At 36.5% G+C, this 20,922-nt stretch overlaps 1 protein-coding gene across 1 annotated transcript in view; it reads left to right on the forward strand.

Moving 5' to 3' along the window:
- PDE11A (phosphodiesterase 11A) overlaps positions 1-20,922 on the forward strand; it is a 174,766-nt gene that overhangs the window by 77,786 nt on the left and 76,058 nt on the right. Inside the window, exons 6-10 of the mRNA XM_088135821.1 lie at positions 2,086-2,224; positions 3,979-4,054; positions 4,819-4,886; positions 10,583-10,675; positions 13,574-13,624. Of these exons, the coding sequence (XP_087991947.1) occupies positions 2,086-2,224; positions 3,979-4,054; positions 4,819-4,886; positions 10,583-10,675; positions 13,574-13,624 (427 nt within the window). The remainder of the gene's footprint in view (positions 1-2,085; positions 2,225-3,978; positions 4,055-4,818; positions 4,887-10,582; positions 10,676-13,573; positions 13,625-20,922) is intronic.

The raw sequence follows: 20,922 nt of genomic DNA on the forward strand, positions 1-20,922 counted from the left end.
GCCATAACCATGTAATTTTTCCTCTAACCGCCCTTTTTTCCAAGTAGTTCTTTCTGTTTCTCTCAGAGAAACAGAACTCTCATTTCAGTTCAGTTCTACTTACACTCATACCATATTGGGGATTCTGGACTCTTCTGGCTTCGGTTACTGTAATTTTTCTTGTATTGTTTGCATAGGAAATGTTTGGCGTTCATGTTATTTTTACATTTCTTTAGTTATATGCAGTAATCCTTGAGTGTTACGTGGAGCTATCAATCCACATTGATAGCTCCACATAACACACAAGGATTACTGCATATTGGAGGGGGGTTGGAGGCAGTCACTTACCTTACTGAGGCTCAAGGCTGGAAAGGGACCAAGCCCGGAATGGCTTGGATTGGAGTGGGTCCTTGGCTAACGACCGGTGCAATTCACTTAATGATGACAATGGGCTGTGACAGGATTGCTGTTGCTAAGCGATGTGGTCATGTGACATCTTGCGTTACAACTGCATAGTGATGAAAATTCCGGTCCCAATTGTGGTCTTAAGTCGAGGACTACCTGTATGTGTCTGTTATGATCTTTGCCTCTGTGGAATTGTGAGATCAGTAGTGTTTTTCAGTGAGATAAATAAAAAGGTGATACCAAGACAGAAAACAGTTTAAAGAAAACAAGAGTAAAGGGGAGATAAGAATTTAAGCTTTTATTGGCTGGATCCAAGAAATCAAATTATCAGGATACCGCATCTTTATTTGAGTCAGTACTAAGAACACTCCAGATGCCATTATATTTAGGTAAGGTAAATAATAGCAAAAAGAAAAATAAAATATTAAAGATAAGCCAAAAAACAAAAATTGCAAGTGCTTTCCCCCTACCCACCTCCACCCAACAAAGGATAGATTGCTTTGGGAATGTACCATGTCTTCCTTTCATGGTGACAAATCAATGTTGCTGGGAAAATGTGTTTACCATTCAACACTTGCAAAAGTTGCATGAATACTGGGTTTCATGTAAGTCATTCAAGGGTTTATTTATAGGCTTGTCTGGGAAAAATATGAGCTGCAAGTTGGAATAACTGGCAGGCAGAAAGCAGATGCCTGTGGACTCTAGAAGACTGTGCATTCAAGAATAGTAGAAGTAAAAGAGGGATGAAAAAAAACTCATCTTCAAACATAGCCAAAGAACCAGAGCATTTAAGAATTTGAGTTCATGCTCCTTTACAGATCCAGAGATATGTGACTGATTCAAGCTAACTGAGTTATAGAGGCAGAATATTCACCTTGTGTGGTAGTCCTCAACACTAAGAGCTGCAAAGGATGGGCCTCTGTATAGGAATTTTTATGTCTGTCCTTTTTGGTTACTGGAAGACCCAAGGTTATGGTTCCCTGCAGGTTATGGATTAGATCAGGGGTTTCAAATTTTTTTTTTTAGACCACAACCTGTTCATTTAAAAAAAAAATCCAGGAACTTCTGATCAACAGGCAAAGCTCTAGCGGTAGAAAATTGGCTGCCTTTGAGTGAATCTTCCCCCCTCCGACAAGTCTCTCATGGAAGCATATCAAGTTCTTGGGGAACCCTAGGGTTCAATGAAATCCATCCTGAAAAACCCTGTACTAAATCAGGCTAAAGATAAAATCTGAAGGAGTGAAGTTTCATTTCAGTAAACCTTATCAGTGGTAGCAGTATGGTTAGATCTGTCTGCTGTTATCTTGGCTATTGCAAGGAACCATTTCTTTCTGTATAGATACTGTTGTTGTTGTTGTTATTATTTATTCGTACTGTCAGCCAAATGTTTAGATTGGATTTGGCATTTTTATCCACCTAATGAGTCCTTCTCAAGGACCTAGAATAAAAGGCATAACTAAAGGAAAATGCAAATCACCTTTCTGTGTCACCTCAACAATTTACCCCAGTTGTGTACAGATATAAGTATTGGGAGCACATAAATACAATTTATCTGCCCAATTTTTTGTTATCTAAATGTAATTAAGCTGCTCTGAATTTTTTAGGGTAACCCTGATACAAGATGATGGTTTCCATACATATTAAAGTGGGCCTCCAAGCAATAGCGACTACATTCTTTTCTTCCTCTGCTCTTTTTAATAGTTTCAAAGACAGTTTGGAGAAACCATCAGCATCTTATTCAGACTGGCTAGTAAATAATAGCATTGCTGAACTTGTAGCTTCCACCGGCCTTCCAGTGAATAACAGCGATGTTTATCAAGATCCTCGCTTTGAGGCAGAAGTAAGACATCTACCTATACAAGTACTCCATTCTATATTCTTTTGATACGCAAAATCTCAGAGAGCTTTTTAATAGCTAATCATGTTTAGCAAGTATACTATTAGCTGAGTGTTCCTTTTATCAACGGATCACAAACTCGGAAGAAAATACAAGATTTATAGCAGCATCCTCATGGTGTCAAAAAAGTTGATATGGTAGCTGTGACCACGTGTTTGAAGCCAAATCCGTTCTGTACATGTATTGAAGTCACACACATGTACACGAGTGGGGCTTCAATTGCATGGTCATGACTACCGTCCTGACATTTTGACCTCCCCCCAACACTCTTGAAGACTTGCCTTCTGAATTAACCCTTTCTCCATTTGATTTAGTCATTCTTAGAATAAGGATTGGAACCTTGTATCCAAATAATTGCCTGGTTAATTCAAATCAGTCTGTGAATTTTTGCTCCATTTCACAGTTTCTTAGCCTTCAGTACTTCCTTAGGAGTATCAGACACAATTGACTTTAACAGTAGATGCTGCAACTACCAAAATCCCCTACAGTTATGGTGTGCTTGACTCCTTTACCTTATTCAAACCTTCCGTGTCTGCCATTTACTTCCAGTCAATGACGTATTATTGCAGAGTCCTAAAATAGTTTTCTTTGAGTCTTTTTGAGGGTGTGGACAAGATGCAGAATTAGGTGAGAATTCACAGCAGTTCAATCCATACACAAAGCCAAAGGAGCAAAAGTGAAATTTTTACAAAGTCTTCTGTTTGTAGGAAGTCTATCAAGGAATGTCTCTAAAAGGCTGCATAATAGATTTGTTTTATCCCATATATTTGAAATAAATGCTCAGAACCAAACTCTAAGCTCTAAACAGGGAAACTGCTGGAGATAATTTTTCAGAAAGTATCATTAATGCCTAGGCAATATTTCCTGCCAAAAGGCATGCTGAAATAAAGCATATAATATTCTTATTGAATGTAGAGTTACAATTTCTCATATGCTCTTTTGATTAGTATGTAATGCAACTGATTAATTTTTGTTTCACTTTTACTTAAAGAGTGCATTAATTAAAATGCTGTCTTAACTTATTTGGAGAAAGAATAATTTTTTTATGAGGCATAAGAAGCAATAATTAATTCTTGATTCTATTGTCATTGATATTTAATCTCCAAAGTCAAGTTTTAGGAAGAGTTATTACTGAAGACAAAATTTCTTTATTAATAAAAATAACAGATATTATTAAAATAAAACAAAGCTAAGAACTGGTATTTGCCATCAGATTTTGCTTCTCTGTTCCTTTCTTGCACTACATTGAATTGCAAGTAAATTTATGATATATTTTACTTCTGAAATGTGTTTATGCATTTTTGGAAGCTTATTTATAACATTTGTTAGTAACTGTTCCATCTAGTACTTGATTTACAGCACAACAAAAATCACATGTTGAATTCCATATACTGTAAATTATTGTTTAAAATTATGAAAAAACAGCAAAGACTATTAAAATACAAAACAAAAGAAGGATCAGCAGAGTCTAAGCAGAAAAGCTTTTCAGAACATCAAGGCCTTCACATTATTTTCAGATTGAGATGCCTTCAATTAAGATGTGTAGGTACATATCATTTTTCCTGAAAATTATATAATTGTGTTATCATTTCAATCTAGCATTTTTTTTAATATTCAATGAAATGATGGTATACCTTTTGGATTAAGACTAAACCTTATATTATGGTAGCTATAAAGGTTTGTTTTTGATGTCCTAGGTTGATCAGATGTCTGGTTTTCATATAAAATCTGTACTCTGTGTACCTATATGGAATAACAGTCACCAAATAATTGGTAAGATACTAAGAATACCTTTTAAAAGTAAAATATGTGTTAATCCAGTGTGATATAGTTCTTCGTGAATTAATTATTGCGGTAATAATAATTAAAACTGTTTTTTTGTAGACTTGCAAATTAAATTTATATTGATATTGTTCATGTCAATATAAAATGACATAAAAGATGTGAATAGAAACAAGCTAGAATTATGACAAAGCTTTACTATTGGCTGTTTTTTTAATTTATTCTTAGTAGTAGTAATAGTGGTAGTAGTAGTAATATACTAAAAATAAATAAAAATCTGCTTGCAAAAATAAAACAAACAAAAGCCTATTTCTGAAGTGTCAAGTATTCATCCAGCATGTGAAGGGAGGATTAGGAAGAAAAGAAGATCAGCAAATGACAGATTGCTTCTGTTTCAAATTAATTATTATCTTAAGACATGGAATAGTTGTATAATGATTGGCACAAAGTTTGACACTCAGAGCTAAATCTAATTCAGCCAACATGGTAGGAAAAAAGCTAGTATTTGAGTTGTTTCATTTAGCTGAATAAGAGCTTTGATGATACATTAATAATCCAGTATCAGATGCTTTTGGTATAATAGCATTTATAATTTATACTATAAATAATAACAATTTGTGGTTTTTGAATTATGAGTTCTTGTTCTATGGCAGTTCTTCTTTGCTAATTTATTCATGTATCTATGTTTATCATTGTAAATACACAACCTTTCTTTAAAATATAAAATCAACTATGTTTGCTAATTCTTTGGAAAGGGGTTGCTCAAGTGCTGAATAGACTTGATGGGAAGCCTTTTGATGACGCTGATCAGCGACTCTTTGAGGTAAGACATGTCAAATTAATGCAGTTTAATTACTTAGGATGGAATGCCACATATATAGTTCTATAGATGACATCTTCCTGAAACATGTGTTGCAAATAAAAAGACTTACTAGATCCTTCTTGGATTACCTGGTTTTCAGTTTAGTAGTGGTGGCAGATATTTTTAGAACCTGTGGTGCTGTATGTCTGCTTTCATCATTTGTACAAGTGATAATCAAAGAGACAATTGAATAATAAAATTAAAGTGGAAGATTGAATCTACTATTCTGAAAGCACACCAAATTTTGCTCTTCCAAATAAATGAAAACTTTGGGCTTAAAAAATAAATAATTATGCTTGCATATTAAACACTGATAATGTAATAATTCCATCAGTATTTGCATACAATCAGCACCATAATCTTGCCATTGCTTATAATATAAATACTGTGCCTTGTGATAATGTTTTATAAAACTTTACAGTACCTCAAATTAAATTCCTTATTAAAGAATTAAGTTTTAAGAATTATTCAATGATCACTCGCAGATTCTGATCAAAAGATAATTCTTCAATTCTACTCTTTTCATTATTCTAATTCCATGTCCAATTAGGTTGTGAAAACAAATTTCTTTTTCTCAAGTGCTCAAAAAATGAGTGGCCCAGATAATGATTAACAGTAGTCAACAGTGTGGAAAACAGTCATGTTCAGAACAAAAGATGCCTCTTTTTAATGTTTGTTTCAAGAACAGAATAAAATGTGTCTTTTTCAAGCAGTCTTCTGAGTTGTCTGTGAAGTTCCAGAATTTTGTCTTGCTTCTTGCAATTGGAATGTTGTCTTACCATCTCCAATTCAAAATTATGTTTGAATTTTCCAGCTTGAGCCAGTACATCAGCAGGGATTTGTCGTGGATGATTTGAGAGATTGAGTTTTGGTGTAAAGCAGTAGCCATTTAGGGACACAGGGGGAACTGAGGGAGCCATTCTGGATTTGACTGCTGTTAGTGAGAGATGCACCAAAGAGTAAGAGTTGGTGAGAGTAAATGCAAAGAATACTAATACAATTGTCTTCTTGAATTCAGGTGTAGTGTGCACTATGCATGCTCTTGTGTGCTGTAGATATTTGGGATACCTTTAAAAATGTAGTACATGTTCATCTTTAAAGGCACCCTGTAAGGTCCATAATCAACAGGATAGAAGAGCATACAGAGAGAGGACACACACAGCTAAGCTTAGCGAGCTAGCAGCATAATATTCTTTTTTTCCAAAAAAGTTCCCTATGATGGTTTGATTTGTTGGTTGATGCTGGCTGTTTGGAACTTTTGAGCGCATTTAAAAAAACAAAAATTAACTATCTTTGGTTGGCTTGTTGAGCTTTTGGTGCTTTTTAACATTTTTGTATACTCTCATGCCCTGTTGTTTGTGGAGGTTGTAGAGCACATACAACAACAACAACAACAATAGTGGGGTTGTGTGGCTTGCATGCTCTGAGGAGGATGAGAGCTATGCCAGGGGTTCAACCATACTGGATAGGTCTCATCAGAGGAGCCAGACGAAAAGCATCTCTCCCATAAACAATAAGGTGAGATATAATTTACAGAAACCAGATCAGTCATCGCCCGGATCAACAAGGATCGCACTAAGTGTTCTAGTTCCTGGACATCTGGTGACAAGTGGGCTACAGGACTCAGGACTGTTGGCTGAGCATCCAGGGCCAGAAGCTGCAGAACTACTGGAAGAAAAGTTGTTTATCAGTCGCAAATATACAAAGACTGAAAACAAAGAAATAATGATTTGATATTACAATCAAGTCCAATGAGAAGAGGATATCTGAAAAGAATGCACCAGTTCTGGAAAGAACAGCATCCAGAATCAGAAATAACAGAACAAAGGCTAGCAGATCAATGTCGATTTATAGTACAAAATAAAGTATTCACAGAAGTAGAATTGAAAGAACTGCAAATGTCTACCCAGGGCAAAGAAATCAAAGCCTTGCCAGAAGTAGTTCAGACATTAGAGCGTTCTCCTCAGAAAGAACAAAGCCCTCTAACTAAAAAACGAGGAATTGAAACAAAGAATAACTGAGCATCTAGAACAGCACAAAAACAACAGAATAAGGTTGCCTGCATTGAAGCTTGTTACAAAAAAACGGCTAGCGCAAGTATTAAAAGATGTCAATACTGTAATATCAAATACAAGCACCAGCAAACTGCAAGAAACAAACCAACTGATATATAGCATGGCTGCAATTATAACTGAATACCTTGGATACAAAATCAACATACAAGAAAAAAAGCCACACAGTGCCCCACCAAAATGGAAGATCAGGTTGGAAAATAAGATCAGCATGCTAAGATCAGATGCAAGCAAGCCAGAAGAGATGAAAGAAAAGCTGAAGAACAAAAAGACCAAAGAATACCTGATCAAGAAATATCACCGAGAAACAAGGAAGATCAAGGAAGCACTGGAAATAATAAAGCAGCAAATAACAGCCATAGCCAAAAAGATCAGCAGATACAAAGCTTGAACTGCACACTAAAGGCATAATCTCCAATTTCAGTCAAATCAGAAATGTTTCTACCAATCCATCAATGGAGAGACTGCAATGAACCAGTAAACACCTGACAAAGAAGAAACCGTGCGGTTCTACGTGCAGCTATGGGACAACCCAAAGAAATACAACAAGAATGCAGCTTGGATAAAGGAGATAGATAAGAATAAAAAAGAAGCTGAAATGAAAGAACTTGAAATAACAGCAGAAATGGTGGAGAAAAGGCCAAGGAAGATCAAGAATTGGTCAGCATCAGGTGAAGATGAACTGCATGGTTTTTGGTTGAAACATCTGACTAGTCTGCAGCCACTCATTGCCAGTTTAACAACATACTGCAAGGAGGTGAAATTGAAGATTGGTTAACATCTGGCAAAACCTACCTGATAATGAAAGATCCAACAAAGGGGCAGCACCAGGCAACTACAGGCCAATTACCTGCTTACCAACAATTTTAAAATTGCTATCTGGTGTTGTAGCTGATGCAGTCCAGCACCATCTAACTGAAAACAAGCTCTTTCCCTCTGAGCAGAAAGGAAACTGCCAAACAACAGGAGCAAAAGATCAGCTCCTAATTGACAAGATGATTTTGGAAAACTGTAAGAGAAGGAAGACCAACTTAAATGTAGCTTGGATTGATTACAAGAAGGCATTCAACTCCCTGCCACAGGATTGGATAATCAAGTGCCTAGAAATAACAGGAGTCAGTAGAAACATCAGAAGCTTTATGCAAAGATCAGTGGCACAATGGAAGACACAGTTGCTGGTCAATGGTAATAAACTCAGAGAGGTTAATATCAAGAGAGGAATCTTTCAAGGAGATTCGCTATCATTACTACTGTTTGTGATTGCATCGATACCTTTGTCAACAGTAAGTCAGGCCATGGCTGTAAAATGTCAAAAATGTCTGCCAGGCCATCCCACCTCCTTTACATGGATGTTCTGAAGCTGTATGGAAAAACACCATCTGAAATAGGATCGCTGCTCAACACTGTCCGAATATACAGCCAAGATATTGCAATGGCGTTTGGACTGGACTTACCATCAACGGGAAAAATAGTGAAAACTGAAGGAATCAAGATGCCCAGTGGAAATAACATCAAGAATCTGGATGAAGATCACTACAAATACCTGCTCATCCTTCAAACTGACACATCAAGCACATTGAAGTCAAGAAGAAGGTTAGTAGTGAATACATCAGAAGAATGAAGAAGATCTTAAAGTCCAAACTCAGTAGAAGAAATACCATTAAGCCAAGAAGAAGAAAAAAGGGTGTTAGAAGAATATCTGAAGGACATAAAGAAGATGCACTGAAGCTAGGACACCATGAAGGCTTACTAAATACTGATGAGACCAAACTGGCCTACAAGAAAGACCAAATGAAGAATAGAAAAGAAACATGGCAAGCCAAGTATTACATGGCTAGTACACAAAAAAATTAGCAGGCAAATCAGATAACAACACCTGGCAATGGCTAAAAGCAAGAAAAAGTTGAAGAAAGAGACAGAGGGGCTAATTCTGGCTGCACAAGACCAAGCCTTAAGAAGAAATACATACAAAGCCAGAATGGAGAAGACAACAACAGACAGCAAATACTGCCTCTGCAAAGAAGCTGAAGAAACAGTGGACCACCTAGTCAGCTGCTGCAAGAAGATTGCACAGACTGACTACAAACAACGGCATGACAAAGTAGCAACAATGGTGCATTGGAATATCTGCAAGAAATACCATTTGCCTGCAAGCAAGACCTGGTGGGACACAAAACAGACAAGTAATAGAAAATGAAGATGCTAAAGTGCTCTGGGACTTTAGAATTCAAACAGACAAGCACCTGCCACACAACGCCCCAGACTTAACAACTGTTGATAAGACAGACAAAAAAGTCTGGATAGTGGACATGGCAATACATGGAGACAGCAGAAGAGAAGAGAAAGAACTGGAGAAAATAACAAAATACCTGCAAATAGAAGTAGAACGACTGTGGCAAAAGAAAGCAAAGATAGTACCAATAGTAATAGGTACCTCGGGTGCAATCCCAAAACACCTGGAGCACCACATGAAGACCATCAGCATTGACAAAATCACCATCAGTCAATTGCAAAAGGCAACTTTACTTGGAACAGCTTACATCCTGCAACGATACCTTTAACACCATCAAACAACATCTGCCTATCCCAGGTCCTTGGGAAGGACTCGATAGGTGGATAAAAATGCCAAATCCAGTCTAAACATCTGGCTGACCATGCAACCAACAACAGCAACAACAACAACAACAATATAACAAGCTTGTATGGCACCCAATTCATACAAAATGTCTGTACTGGTCGGTTTCAGCTGGTTGTTGACTTTTGCTGTGTGCTCGCTCTGTTCATGTTGCTGTGCAATGTTGATGCAGACTGTGGTGCAGTTTATTTGTTCCTTTGGCAATAGAAATAAAAAGAAGGGTTTTTTTCTGATAAAGCATACATGCATGACTCATTCTCGTTCTTTTTCTGAGTGACTGAGAGATTTAGAAAATAAACTTAAGCAGCAGTGTAGGAAAGCAATTTAGTGTTTTCCTTGTAAGACTTTTTCCCTGCACAGCGGTACGTACTGTCTTTCTTTCAATAATGTTCTCATTCCAGCAAGCAGAAGTGTATTTGTTTATTGATGTGTTTATTCATAAGCCAGCTTCTGCCAGGCTGCCAAAAAAGATAAAACTTCCTATTGAAACTGAAAAATAAGAATAGGGGTGTCAGGAGACAGTACATGTTGCTGTCTGTAAGAAAACCCATATTAAATAGGGAAACGGTCAATGCCCCCTCCCCCTACCCCCTGGACAAGAATGCCTGAAGCTTTTACAGTATAGGAAACTTCAACTTTCTTTCTTATTTTTGGGGTTTTAAACAAAATAAACCTTTGGCTAATTTTTATGCAAGTTGACAAGCCAGTAGCTGCATAAACCGCCACTCTGTGTAATCTCATGGTCCTGGGAAGGAAGAACCTCACTGTTTTCACTGTTTCCTGTGGCTGGAACAAAGCATTCAAGTGGGACTGTTTTGTTCTGAGCTCAGACAGTATGTGTTTTCTAATTCATGCACATCCTAGTAACCAGAATGTTGCTTTCTTTATGCCATTCATTATTACTAAATTTTGAAATTACCTATATTAAAGCTAGACTTTTTTTTTTTTAGGCTTTTGTTATATTTTGTGGCTTGGGCATCAATAATACTATAATGTATGACCAAGTGAAAAAGTCCTGGGCAAAGCAATCTGTGGCTCTTGATGTAAGTATAATTGAAAATCAGGTATTGTTTTTTAAAGCCTTTTATGAGGCTGGTTGAAAGAATGCTATGTCCCTTCACACCACAGCAGTTCAGTACCTGCATATGTATTAGGACTATTGCCTTTCCACCTAACTCTTTTCAGTTACACATTCTTACATCCAGCCAGTGTTACGAGATAGACTAGATCAGAAACTGTCTCCGCAGGAAGACTAAACTCTACTTTATTGAGACAGGCTCTAGTCACAGAATCTTGCAAGTCTGCCTGCGTTTTCCCTTCCCTTTCTTTAAAAGCCCAGGGAGCCAATGGGTATAAAGAATAAGGAATATGACCTACAAAGAGATATGGAGGAACTGTTACCTAGGCAAAGGGAGCTGAAGCATTGTTTAAGCCCAGAACAAGAAGATAACATTTGGAAGTGGCACAGACACCTCCCTAACTCACAGAATTATAAGAAGGAGAAGAAGGTTCGGCACAATCGAACTTGCAATATTCTGTTATTATAGCCAATCTCAGTAAAAGTAGTTTTAGCTTCCCTGGGGAGTTGATTTCTTGGTCTGGTCTACCTAGTGGGGCTGTCAGTGGGGAGCCAGTCTGGGTCTCTTTCTAATACTTTCCTGCCTCCCTTGGCTTAACACTGGTTCTTCTGCACTTGTGCATTCTGGATCAGTTCTCCAAGGTCATCTCTGTGGCCCCCTAAGACTTGAGACAGGAATGCCCACAATCCAGGTAATGGCCTTGAAGATGATGATAAACTATTGATTGAAAATCCAGTTTTTTCCAACTGGGCTGACCCCTTTAGTTTTTACAGATAACGTCTCTTCTTCTTGGCAACAGACTGTACTGTAGAGCAGAAGTTAGCACAGTATGACCTCTGCTCACCGTTCCTAATCTCTCCAGGTTATGACTAAGCTAAACAACTACTTGCCCAAAGAATAAAGGATATGGAGTTCCAAGCTGAAGCTAAGAAGCTGCCTCTACATGGCAGAAATTGAGTAAACAAGGGCATTTGGGTACCAGCAAAATGAATGCAGAATTTTACTTTCCCCAGCCTAAGGATGGCATTTTTCAAAGCCAGACACAATATCTTACCATTTGCATTGTTGCATGACAAATGCTCTAAAAGCCCATGAATTGAGTGCACCTGCCCGTGCAGTGACAAAGAGATCAAAGCCATTTCATGTGTATTATTTATATTGTAAATTTTACGGGGATGTTACATCTATTTATATTCTGCCCCAATAAATAAATCCCCAGGAAGGTCAGATAATTTCTATGTGAATCTTCTTTTAGAAGACATGAAACCCACCACAATAGGCAAATTTTGCATTGCCAAAATGAAAATAAGACATAATCAGCCCCAGGGCTAATTACTTTGACTTCTTAAGAGCTCAATTTGTAGATTAATCATTGCTTTAGATACTTTGTTTTAATAAAAATGTGCATTTTTCCTTTACAGACTATCGTATTTTAGACTCATATTTTCACTGTGTATTATTATGAATCATTATAGTAGCTTATGTTTTATTTTACTATGGAGACTTTCTGCTGTGTTGGTATTTTGCCTTACTCATATTGATTGGTTTTCTTCTGTGGTATGTGTTCCATACAGTGACTGAATAAACGTACTGGTTGGCAATTAATAATAATGTCCTCCTTACACATCCTTTTTTTCTTTTTGGCCTCATAAATTTAGAAATTCTGAAAAATTCTGAAGCTGGAAATTTTGAACCAATTAAAAAAAAATTGTTTTGGCTTTTTTTCTAGTGAAAAAACGCCCAAAAATATTGGAGAACATTTAAATATATGCAATATTAATTCCATACCATTATTTGTCACTTTATAAAATGAATTATAACTTGGTTTGGTCATGAAGTATAAAGTTAAAAATCATAATTTATTCAGACATAATTTAAAATTCAAAATGTTTTAAATTTTGGTGGCAAGTGGACCTATAAGCTACTAATTTCTAAGACATGAGCCTTGTAGGAGCTGGGCTGAGCCCTTATGATGAAATGTGGGAGGTCTCAACCTTCCTCACCCAAAAGTCCTCTGCTTTTTTCACACTGTGCCCCTGTCTTCCTCTTGGGATAGCTGGTTGGTAGTTACTGCTGTCACCACCTATATTTCAGGTGGTGAGATATCAGATATCTTTACCTGGAACCTTTCCCTTTCCTTGTGGTAAAGATAGGGCGCACACAGTCTACGGCCGTACTAGCAAACATACACAAAGATGTAAATGAAATAAATTCTCTAGTGCTGCATCCTAAGCCTGTAGCATAAGTTGTGTGACTTGAGAAATCAGGCACTTCCTTTGGTCTCATAAGCCATACATTAATTTATTTTTTATTTTTGTTACAGAAAGGAGAGAAAGGAATGTAAAAATTCCCTTTGTTGCTTAAAGTAGTACAAGTAAAATTCAAGTGGCAAATAAGGTGAAAATATACTGCTGCTAAAATCACAGACACAATTTAAGAAAGAAAAATAGAAGATTCTGGGCAGATCACCAGATGGTATTGAACTACTTCTAAGAGGAAATTGTGTTCAAAGAGATTCCAGATTGCACAAAAGACACATGAATACTGAGCTTGCATTTTTACTAATCTAGAAGTAGGACCAAGGACATTAATCTAGAAGTAGGACCATGGGCATTCTAGTTTTGCTTTAAAATTGGGCCCACCGCTGTAAGTAGTTTCATTGATAATGTATGCTGCAGAGATATTAATAAACTGTGATAATATTCAGTTCCTTGATGGCTTAAGTAGTTTCATGGATAATATATGTTGCAGAGATATTACTAAACTGTTGTAATATTCACTTCCTTGATGGCTTAAGGTGACTGTAACTTTTAGGTTCTCACCTGTGACCATTTCTTTCCCACCCAATTTGTTCTGGATCAGGTGCTGTCTTATCATGCAACGTGTTCAAAGGCAGAACTTGACAAATTTAAGGTAACATAATAATATTTTATATTTCTTCAGAATTTTAACAAAAATACATTTGAATCTGTAATAATAATTAATTCTAATGTTTCCAGTGTTGACTGTTGATGCAGTTGTTTCTTCAGTTGCTTTTGAAATTTTTGTGGTATTCTTGCCAGGATTTTCTGTGCTTTACGTTTTTGGCTGTGCGTTATTCTTCCCTTAAATAAATACACTCTTACTTTCCATCTTCTCTCTTTCACTTCTACTGGGATCACATATTGTGTTTAGCCGTGGTTGGCCATGGTTTGCTCAGTCATGGTTTGTTGAGTAAGCCACAGTTGGAGGGGTTCATACAATATCATAAGCCTTAAATTGTGGTTTACAAACCACAGAGCTGAAGTGAGATTATTGTAAGGCGCCTAGAATACGTTTATAAGCAGAAAAGCGAGGTATACATATGTTTAGTAATAAAAAAATAAGCACCCTTCCAAAAGCAAAAAAACCCAAATAAACCAAATTATAGTGTAGAGGAGAAGTAAACCTTTGGCCTGAGGGTTGCAGTATTTTTAAATTAATATGACCTCCAAAAGCTGTAGGGAAAGTATGTGGTTACATGTTATATGCGAGGCCATTTTTTTTTTATTTAGTACATCCATTTTGACCTTTTATTTAGTGATAAATGCTATAATTTGTGGCGCTAACAATTGTACATATTGCTGTAATTTGGGGCAACATGATCTGAGGTTGCAGATTGCGAATTGGAAGCCATATGTGGCCCATAGAGCATGGGTTGGTCACCCTAGTTTAGCATGATGTAGGGATCTATCTGCTGTCTACCAGTTGCCTGTTCCATTGTAGTGACTAATCATTGTAATCATATGTTGATGGAAGTGCCTAATATGTGCAGAGTACTGTAGTAAAAAAAGAAGCACAAATGTTTGCCGGCAAAGTTCATGGCCTCAGGGACATGCTGCAATAAGGGAATGGAGTTGAAAGGGAAAGGGAAACCTATCGGCTAGGAGAAGGTAGGAGAAGGTAAACGAGATGAATGATGAACAGCGTAGAAGCCGGAAGATAGGACATTAAAAAAAAACAACATTATCAACATTTTCTTAAAATGGAATAACTAGGAATCCAGGAAGAAGATTCCATGCATAAGAAACAAGCTAATATGCAAGACAAGAAATAACAAGCTCAGGCCTGCTGCCAATCATTGTAGACAATACTGAGCTAGATGGACCAATGGTTTGGCTTTGTATAAGACAGCTTCCTATCATCTTATTTCAGAATGTGGGACTCTTCTTGACAAAATGTGTACAATTATCAAATTTATGAAAATAGTGGTATTGCCAAAATACATTCTTAAGATTACTATAATTTTCTTATGAGACTGAGCAACAAAAGACATATACAAGAAAAAGAGGTAAGTGCATCATAGCACCACACACCATACATGTAAATTGCAGACATCCTAATTGCAGCTTCTCCCACTCCCTGCCCCATAGATATGCATGGTTTATGGTTAAGTCGTTTCTGAATTGACAAACCACAGTAATGTAATACAGTATAACTTTATTGTTAAGCAAAAACAAAAACCACAGGGATGGATTTTGTTGTGCTTGTGGAGCCAACAAACAGGATATATCTCTTTCAGCCATTATTTGCTAGTGTGTTTGGTAATTCAAGCCATGTTTTGGATCATGAATTCTGGCTTTAGAATAAAGCACAGTTTTGAGTGATATCTGACACTAGGCCAGCATCTAGAAAAGCTGTAACCATTGTATGCGGACAAGTTTCTGAAGACCACTTCAGAAAAAGTAAATACTCTTTAAGTTCTGAGAGTAAGAAAAATGCTTTAAGTTCTGTCTTAAATTTTAACCAATTCCATTTCCAAAGAAAATATGTGAACAGTTCGGTTTATAAGTATTTACAGTTAAGTGAAAGAAATGCTTATCTAAATTGTGCAGCTGAGAATGATGTGTAACAAATTAATAATTCATGGTTGATTTGCATTATTTATAGTTTTACTCATTTTGGGAGGGCAAATGATACTCAGGAGAACCTTATGAAATGAAATATTGAACCAGATGTTTTATACATCTTTGGTTCAATATGTAATAATATATTTCTGGTTAGGCACTTCTGACCTTTGCTAGACCCTAACCCAAAACAAAGATATAATCAGCAGGACGTGTAACAATTTCTGCTTCAAAAATCATTTCCATTTGTTGAAATAGCATTAAAACATGAATATGGTGAAACATTTCAGTATTGTTTTGCTGCCTGTATGCATATTTCAGCAGTTTGTTGTATAGATCCAGAGATTTGCATCAGTTAAAAAATAATTCCCCCATTGATGCTATTCTGTGTACTGTGGAAATCTAGCAAAAGGTCTTATGTTATATTTTGCAAAACTGTTAGATCAAACATATTGAGATATACAAGATTTTGTATAAGAGATTATGCAGTATAGCTTTGAATGTTTTTCTTTCTTTTTTGTATAAGGACTTCAGCTAAATTTTTAAAAAATAGCATGGGAAGATGTCTTCCATATAGGGAATGGTACTTTTGGATCTTAATCATTGTGTTTAAATTAGGCCAGAGCTTCTCAAAATGTGGGTTGTTGCCTTCCAGGGAATCATGTGCTACTTATAGGAGGGTCACAACATTTTTTAAAATCTGATCAGCTTGTGCATACAAAGTGGGAACAGGATAGCCTGAGACAAGTTTTGAGAGGTGGCTAAAATCATAGGTCTTGTCATCTGTTAAAAACCATCCACTAGACCCAACACTGCTGTGATCAGTAGTTAGTTTCCTGCTGGCCAGTGACTTCCAATTTAGTGTGCAGTAATATATCTGCTATGGTGTCTATAAAATTTTACATGTTAGTGTTCAATCATTTTATAAATTATTTTAAATTTCTAGTCTTTTGAAATGGAAACATTTGGGTGGTGAAAAAAAAAAGCTAAAGATGACCAGTCTATCAGAAATGCTAATAAAAGTAGCCTAGGTCAAGACAAATTTACATGTATTTCAGTAGGGCCACACAAATTCATTTAGCATTTACTGTGCCACAGTATTATTAAGTTTGAGAACTCTTGAATTAGGCATTACTAATGTAGCACAATAGTGTGATTTGCGTAATATGTCCAAAATATGATAATTTGATCCTGGTCATTTGAGCCTTGAATGAGAACTCTGGATTGATTTATTCTATGATATCTTTGTTTTCTTGGCTATCTGTGGTATTCTCAGAGTCGTCTTTAACATCAAAGTTCAAAAGCATCAATACTCTTACTATCTTGCTTCTTCAAACTCCAACTTGCACTTCCGTAGAGCATCACAAGGAAAACCATTGCCTGTCCAATTCTCATATTTGCAGTTATAGACATGTCCTGGCATCTGAATATCTTTTCCTAAGTCTTCATTGCTAATCTGCAGCATATTTCTTGACTCCTGATTTCTTTATTGTTGATTGTTGATCCTAAAAGGCAGAAGCTATCCATCACTTCAGTATCTTCATTGTTAGTTTTAAGCCTGGTTAATTTAAATTTAATTAATTCAATTTAGGTGCCACCCAACTCCAGACAGTAGTTGCTGTACCTGTTGTCATTAGTTTGGTCTTTCTTGTATTTAATCTTAGTCCCATTTTTTCATTGTCCTTGACTTTCATTATTAGAGTTTGCAAATCATTTGCACGTTCAGCTGTCACAGTAATTTCATTAACATTGCACCAGTTATTGATGTTTCTTCCTTCAGTTTTAAAGACATACTCATTTTCTGTCTCTCTCTCTCTCTCTCTCTCTCTCTCTCTCTCTCTCTCTGTCTCTCTCTGTCTCTCTCTCTATCTCTATCTCTCTCTCTCTCTGTCTCTCTCTCTCTATATATATATATTCAACCTTAATATATATTCAATTTATAAGTAGATTAAATAAGGAGAGAGTATACAACCTTGTCTCACTCTTTTGTTGACCTGGAGCCAGTCTGTTTCACCTTGTTCCATCCATACTGTGGTTTCCTGTCCTGTGTAAGGGTTTCTCATAAGGACAATGAGATTATTCTGGATTTCCCATTTTTCTAAGCACATTCCACAGCTGGACATGGTCAACACAATCAAAAGCCTTTCTGTAATCAGTGAAGAACATACTGAATTCTTTTTGATATTCTTTATTTTTGTCAATTATCCAACAAGCATCACCAATAATGTCTCTTTTTCCTTGGCCTTTTCTGAAACCAGTTTGAACATCTGGCTTCTCCTTTTCCTTGTAGCGCTCTAGAATGTTGGATGATCCTAAGCATTGTTTTGCTAGCATATAAATTTAAGAATACTGTCAATTGTTTGTATACTTTAAGTCTCCTTTCTTTGATATTATTATGTAGACTGATCTCTTCCAATATGTTGTTCTTCACATTTGCTAGCATTGTTTGGTTACAACCCTAACAGATTCTTCTTCTGTTACTTGCCATATTTCTGTGGGTATTCTGTTCAGTTCCTGTAGCCTTCCTACTTGGTAATGACCAGAGTGTTGATCTTACTTCTTCTAGTACTAGAGTTTCTTGTAAGTAGGGAATATCTTAAATGTTGACATCTCTGTAGTATTTCAGTATACTCCTCCTATCTTTGTTTGATCTTCTTTGAAGTGGTTATTTATTTATCTACTGGCATCCTTTACCATATCAATTTAAGATTCGAATCTGTTTCTGAGTTTGGAGATCTTTTGGAAGAGTTCCCTTGTTTTTTCATGTCTGTTTCCATACTTGATGTCTTCAGAGAGGTCATTGTAATACTGCTTCTAGTCTCTTCTAATAGCTCTCTGAAATTCTTTTTAAGTTCTTTCCTGAGATCTTTGTATGTCTTGGCTTTGTTTTTTCTTCTCTTCTTGGCAGTAACCACCATTCTGACATCTGATTTGCTTTCTTCTGCTTCTTGATCTTTGGCAGTCTTTTTTTCACATCCATCCTTAAACAACTTCTTTGAGGTTCAGCACTTCAAAATAATTCTTTATGCTCTCCTTAAACATTGTAGGTATATGCTCAATATCATATTATGGAAACAGATTGGCTTTGTTCTTTGGGTTTAGCTTGCTATAACATATTGCACATTGTAATGTATTGTAATGAATTTTCCTTCATTGTTATTCCATCTGCTAAGGAATCCATACTGCTGTCACCTAAAGGCAAAAGAATGCTTATGAAACCTAGGAAGACTAGAAACAGCCCAAATTAGACAAGATCATTGCATCATTCACAGCAGAAGGCAAAATACTCTGGTTTTCTGCCATCTTTCATTCAGACTGTTAAAGTATATGACCGTGTAGAAGTTCTTAAGGGTATATTGTGAATTCGAATGTTATCATGATTATTTCATTATTAAGAATATAAATATTAAGAATGTAAGTTAATTTAATAAGAATTATTAAGGCAGCACTAAGCACCACAAGAACCACAGAGGATGCCCTGATTTATTTCTGTCTCACTCAGCTTGTGGGTGACAGCTACTGAACTACCAGATCTGATTCAATGGCACTGCAATGCTTCCCATTGTTTCTTTGAATTATTGTCTATTATTGGTAGGGACAGAAAAATAGTGTGATTTCATCACATCGTACATTGAGTTCTTGTAGCAGTAGATGGGGACAAAGATATGAGTTCCGTGTCTCTTACGTCTCTTGGTTATCTGACTGAAAATAGAGAGATACAAATTCTGTTTCAGAATTACCACACTTAGTCAGTCTTGAAGGTGGGAGTGAGAGATGGCATGGATAAAGCTGTTTTTCTCATGTCTTGAGTACAGGTGTAGAGCTGCTTCATGATGAAGCACCCACTTCATCAAATGATGAACTGTGGAGTGTCAGTAGAGTATGTTACCATTTGTATTAGAAAAGAGAGTGATGAAAAGATAAGAATGAAGAAAGAGATTCTGTATTTTTCTGTCACGGAGGAATTATTTTTGCTCTGGAAGGAAACAATCAATCTAAGGATCAATATGAACAAATATAGTCCTATTTTCTATCCTGGTCTTCTGTTAGATGAAAAGGTGGCAAAGGAATGAATTAGGGTGAATGAATTTGTACAGGTGGTTTCATATACACAGTCCTCAGCTAATGTGTCATGTATTAAGACAATGCATATGTTCCTTAGATATATAGACATACATTTAGTCCCAAGAGCTTACATATAGTATTTATATCATTTATGCATACATATGTCCAACTGTGCCGTGGCCATGCTCAAAGTATCCCAATTCACCTACCCACTTTCCATCTGCCCCCTTGCAATCTTTCCAGTAATGCAGATGTGCTTTTTAGGAATATACATGAGATCTGAGTCATTTAATTCCCATGGGAAAGAGTGAAAGTGTTTGATATTCACAAGTTATCATGCCATTCTTTTGCCTGAAAAAGAAGTCAAGACAGCTTCCTTTATTGTAATTCTTGCAATTCAAACAATCACATCTGTACTATATCCTCCAACATAATCCAAGGTTGTATTCAGGTTTTGCCCAAGCTACTTGCTGAGAGAAAACAGCTCAGCCTCACTTACTTCTGTCCCGAGCAGAAAGAAAACAAAAAAACTTGGCTAAGCAATATATCATCATCCCTAGTAAATCCTTTTATATTCACCTAGTCTACTCTGTAAAATACAGCCAACAAAGAAATCGTGGTTATTCTGCTTATGGCAGTCTTAGCAACAGGAATATTTGTTTGATGTTGAAACATTTTAACTCCTTTCATGTCTGTAGAAGAAGATATTTGATGCTCAGGGATTGTTTTAAAAGTAGCATCGAGTTAAGAGAAACCTTTGTCACATATGACACTCTTTACCATAAAAGATGCAAGTAAAAATTTCCTTTGAACGAAGCTCAGTTCCTATTGATGCCAGACATATTCATATAGGTTTCTTGGCAACAATAAAGAATAGTTTTGCTATTTTTTTTTCTTTCTTTCTACTTCCCAGCTCTGGTATTACTGTAAAAGTGCTAACCAGGCTTGGCCCTGCTTACCTTTTTAAGATCATCTAACTGTTGCCGCCTAGCAGTGCTATTTTGCATAGCACTAACAGGACAGGCTACTTTCCATAATTTTATGATAATGAAGTAGAATCCTGCTTATGGGATCATGAAACAAGTAACCCTCCAGAGGTTGTTGAACTGCAACTCCAGCATCCTTCATCAGTCACCACGATGATTGGGGCTGCTGGGAGCTGTAGTTCTGCAGCATCTGGAGAAGCACAGGTTTACCATCCTTGGAGTAAAGGATCAATCTTCAGGAGTACCAATGGGAACGTTTTAACTTAAACTCTGTAGCTATATGGAAGTGTGAGTT

The sequence above is a fragment of the Python bivittatus genome, unplaced genomic scaffold (assembly GCF_059951505.1).
Source record: "Python bivittatus isolate LINGU-HERP-01145 unplaced genomic scaffold, Pbiv_v1 ctg000200_np1212, whole genome shotgun sequence".
In the NCBI taxonomy this organism is placed as follows: Eukaryota; Metazoa; Chordata; class Lepidosauria; order Squamata; family Pythonidae; genus Python; species Python bivittatus.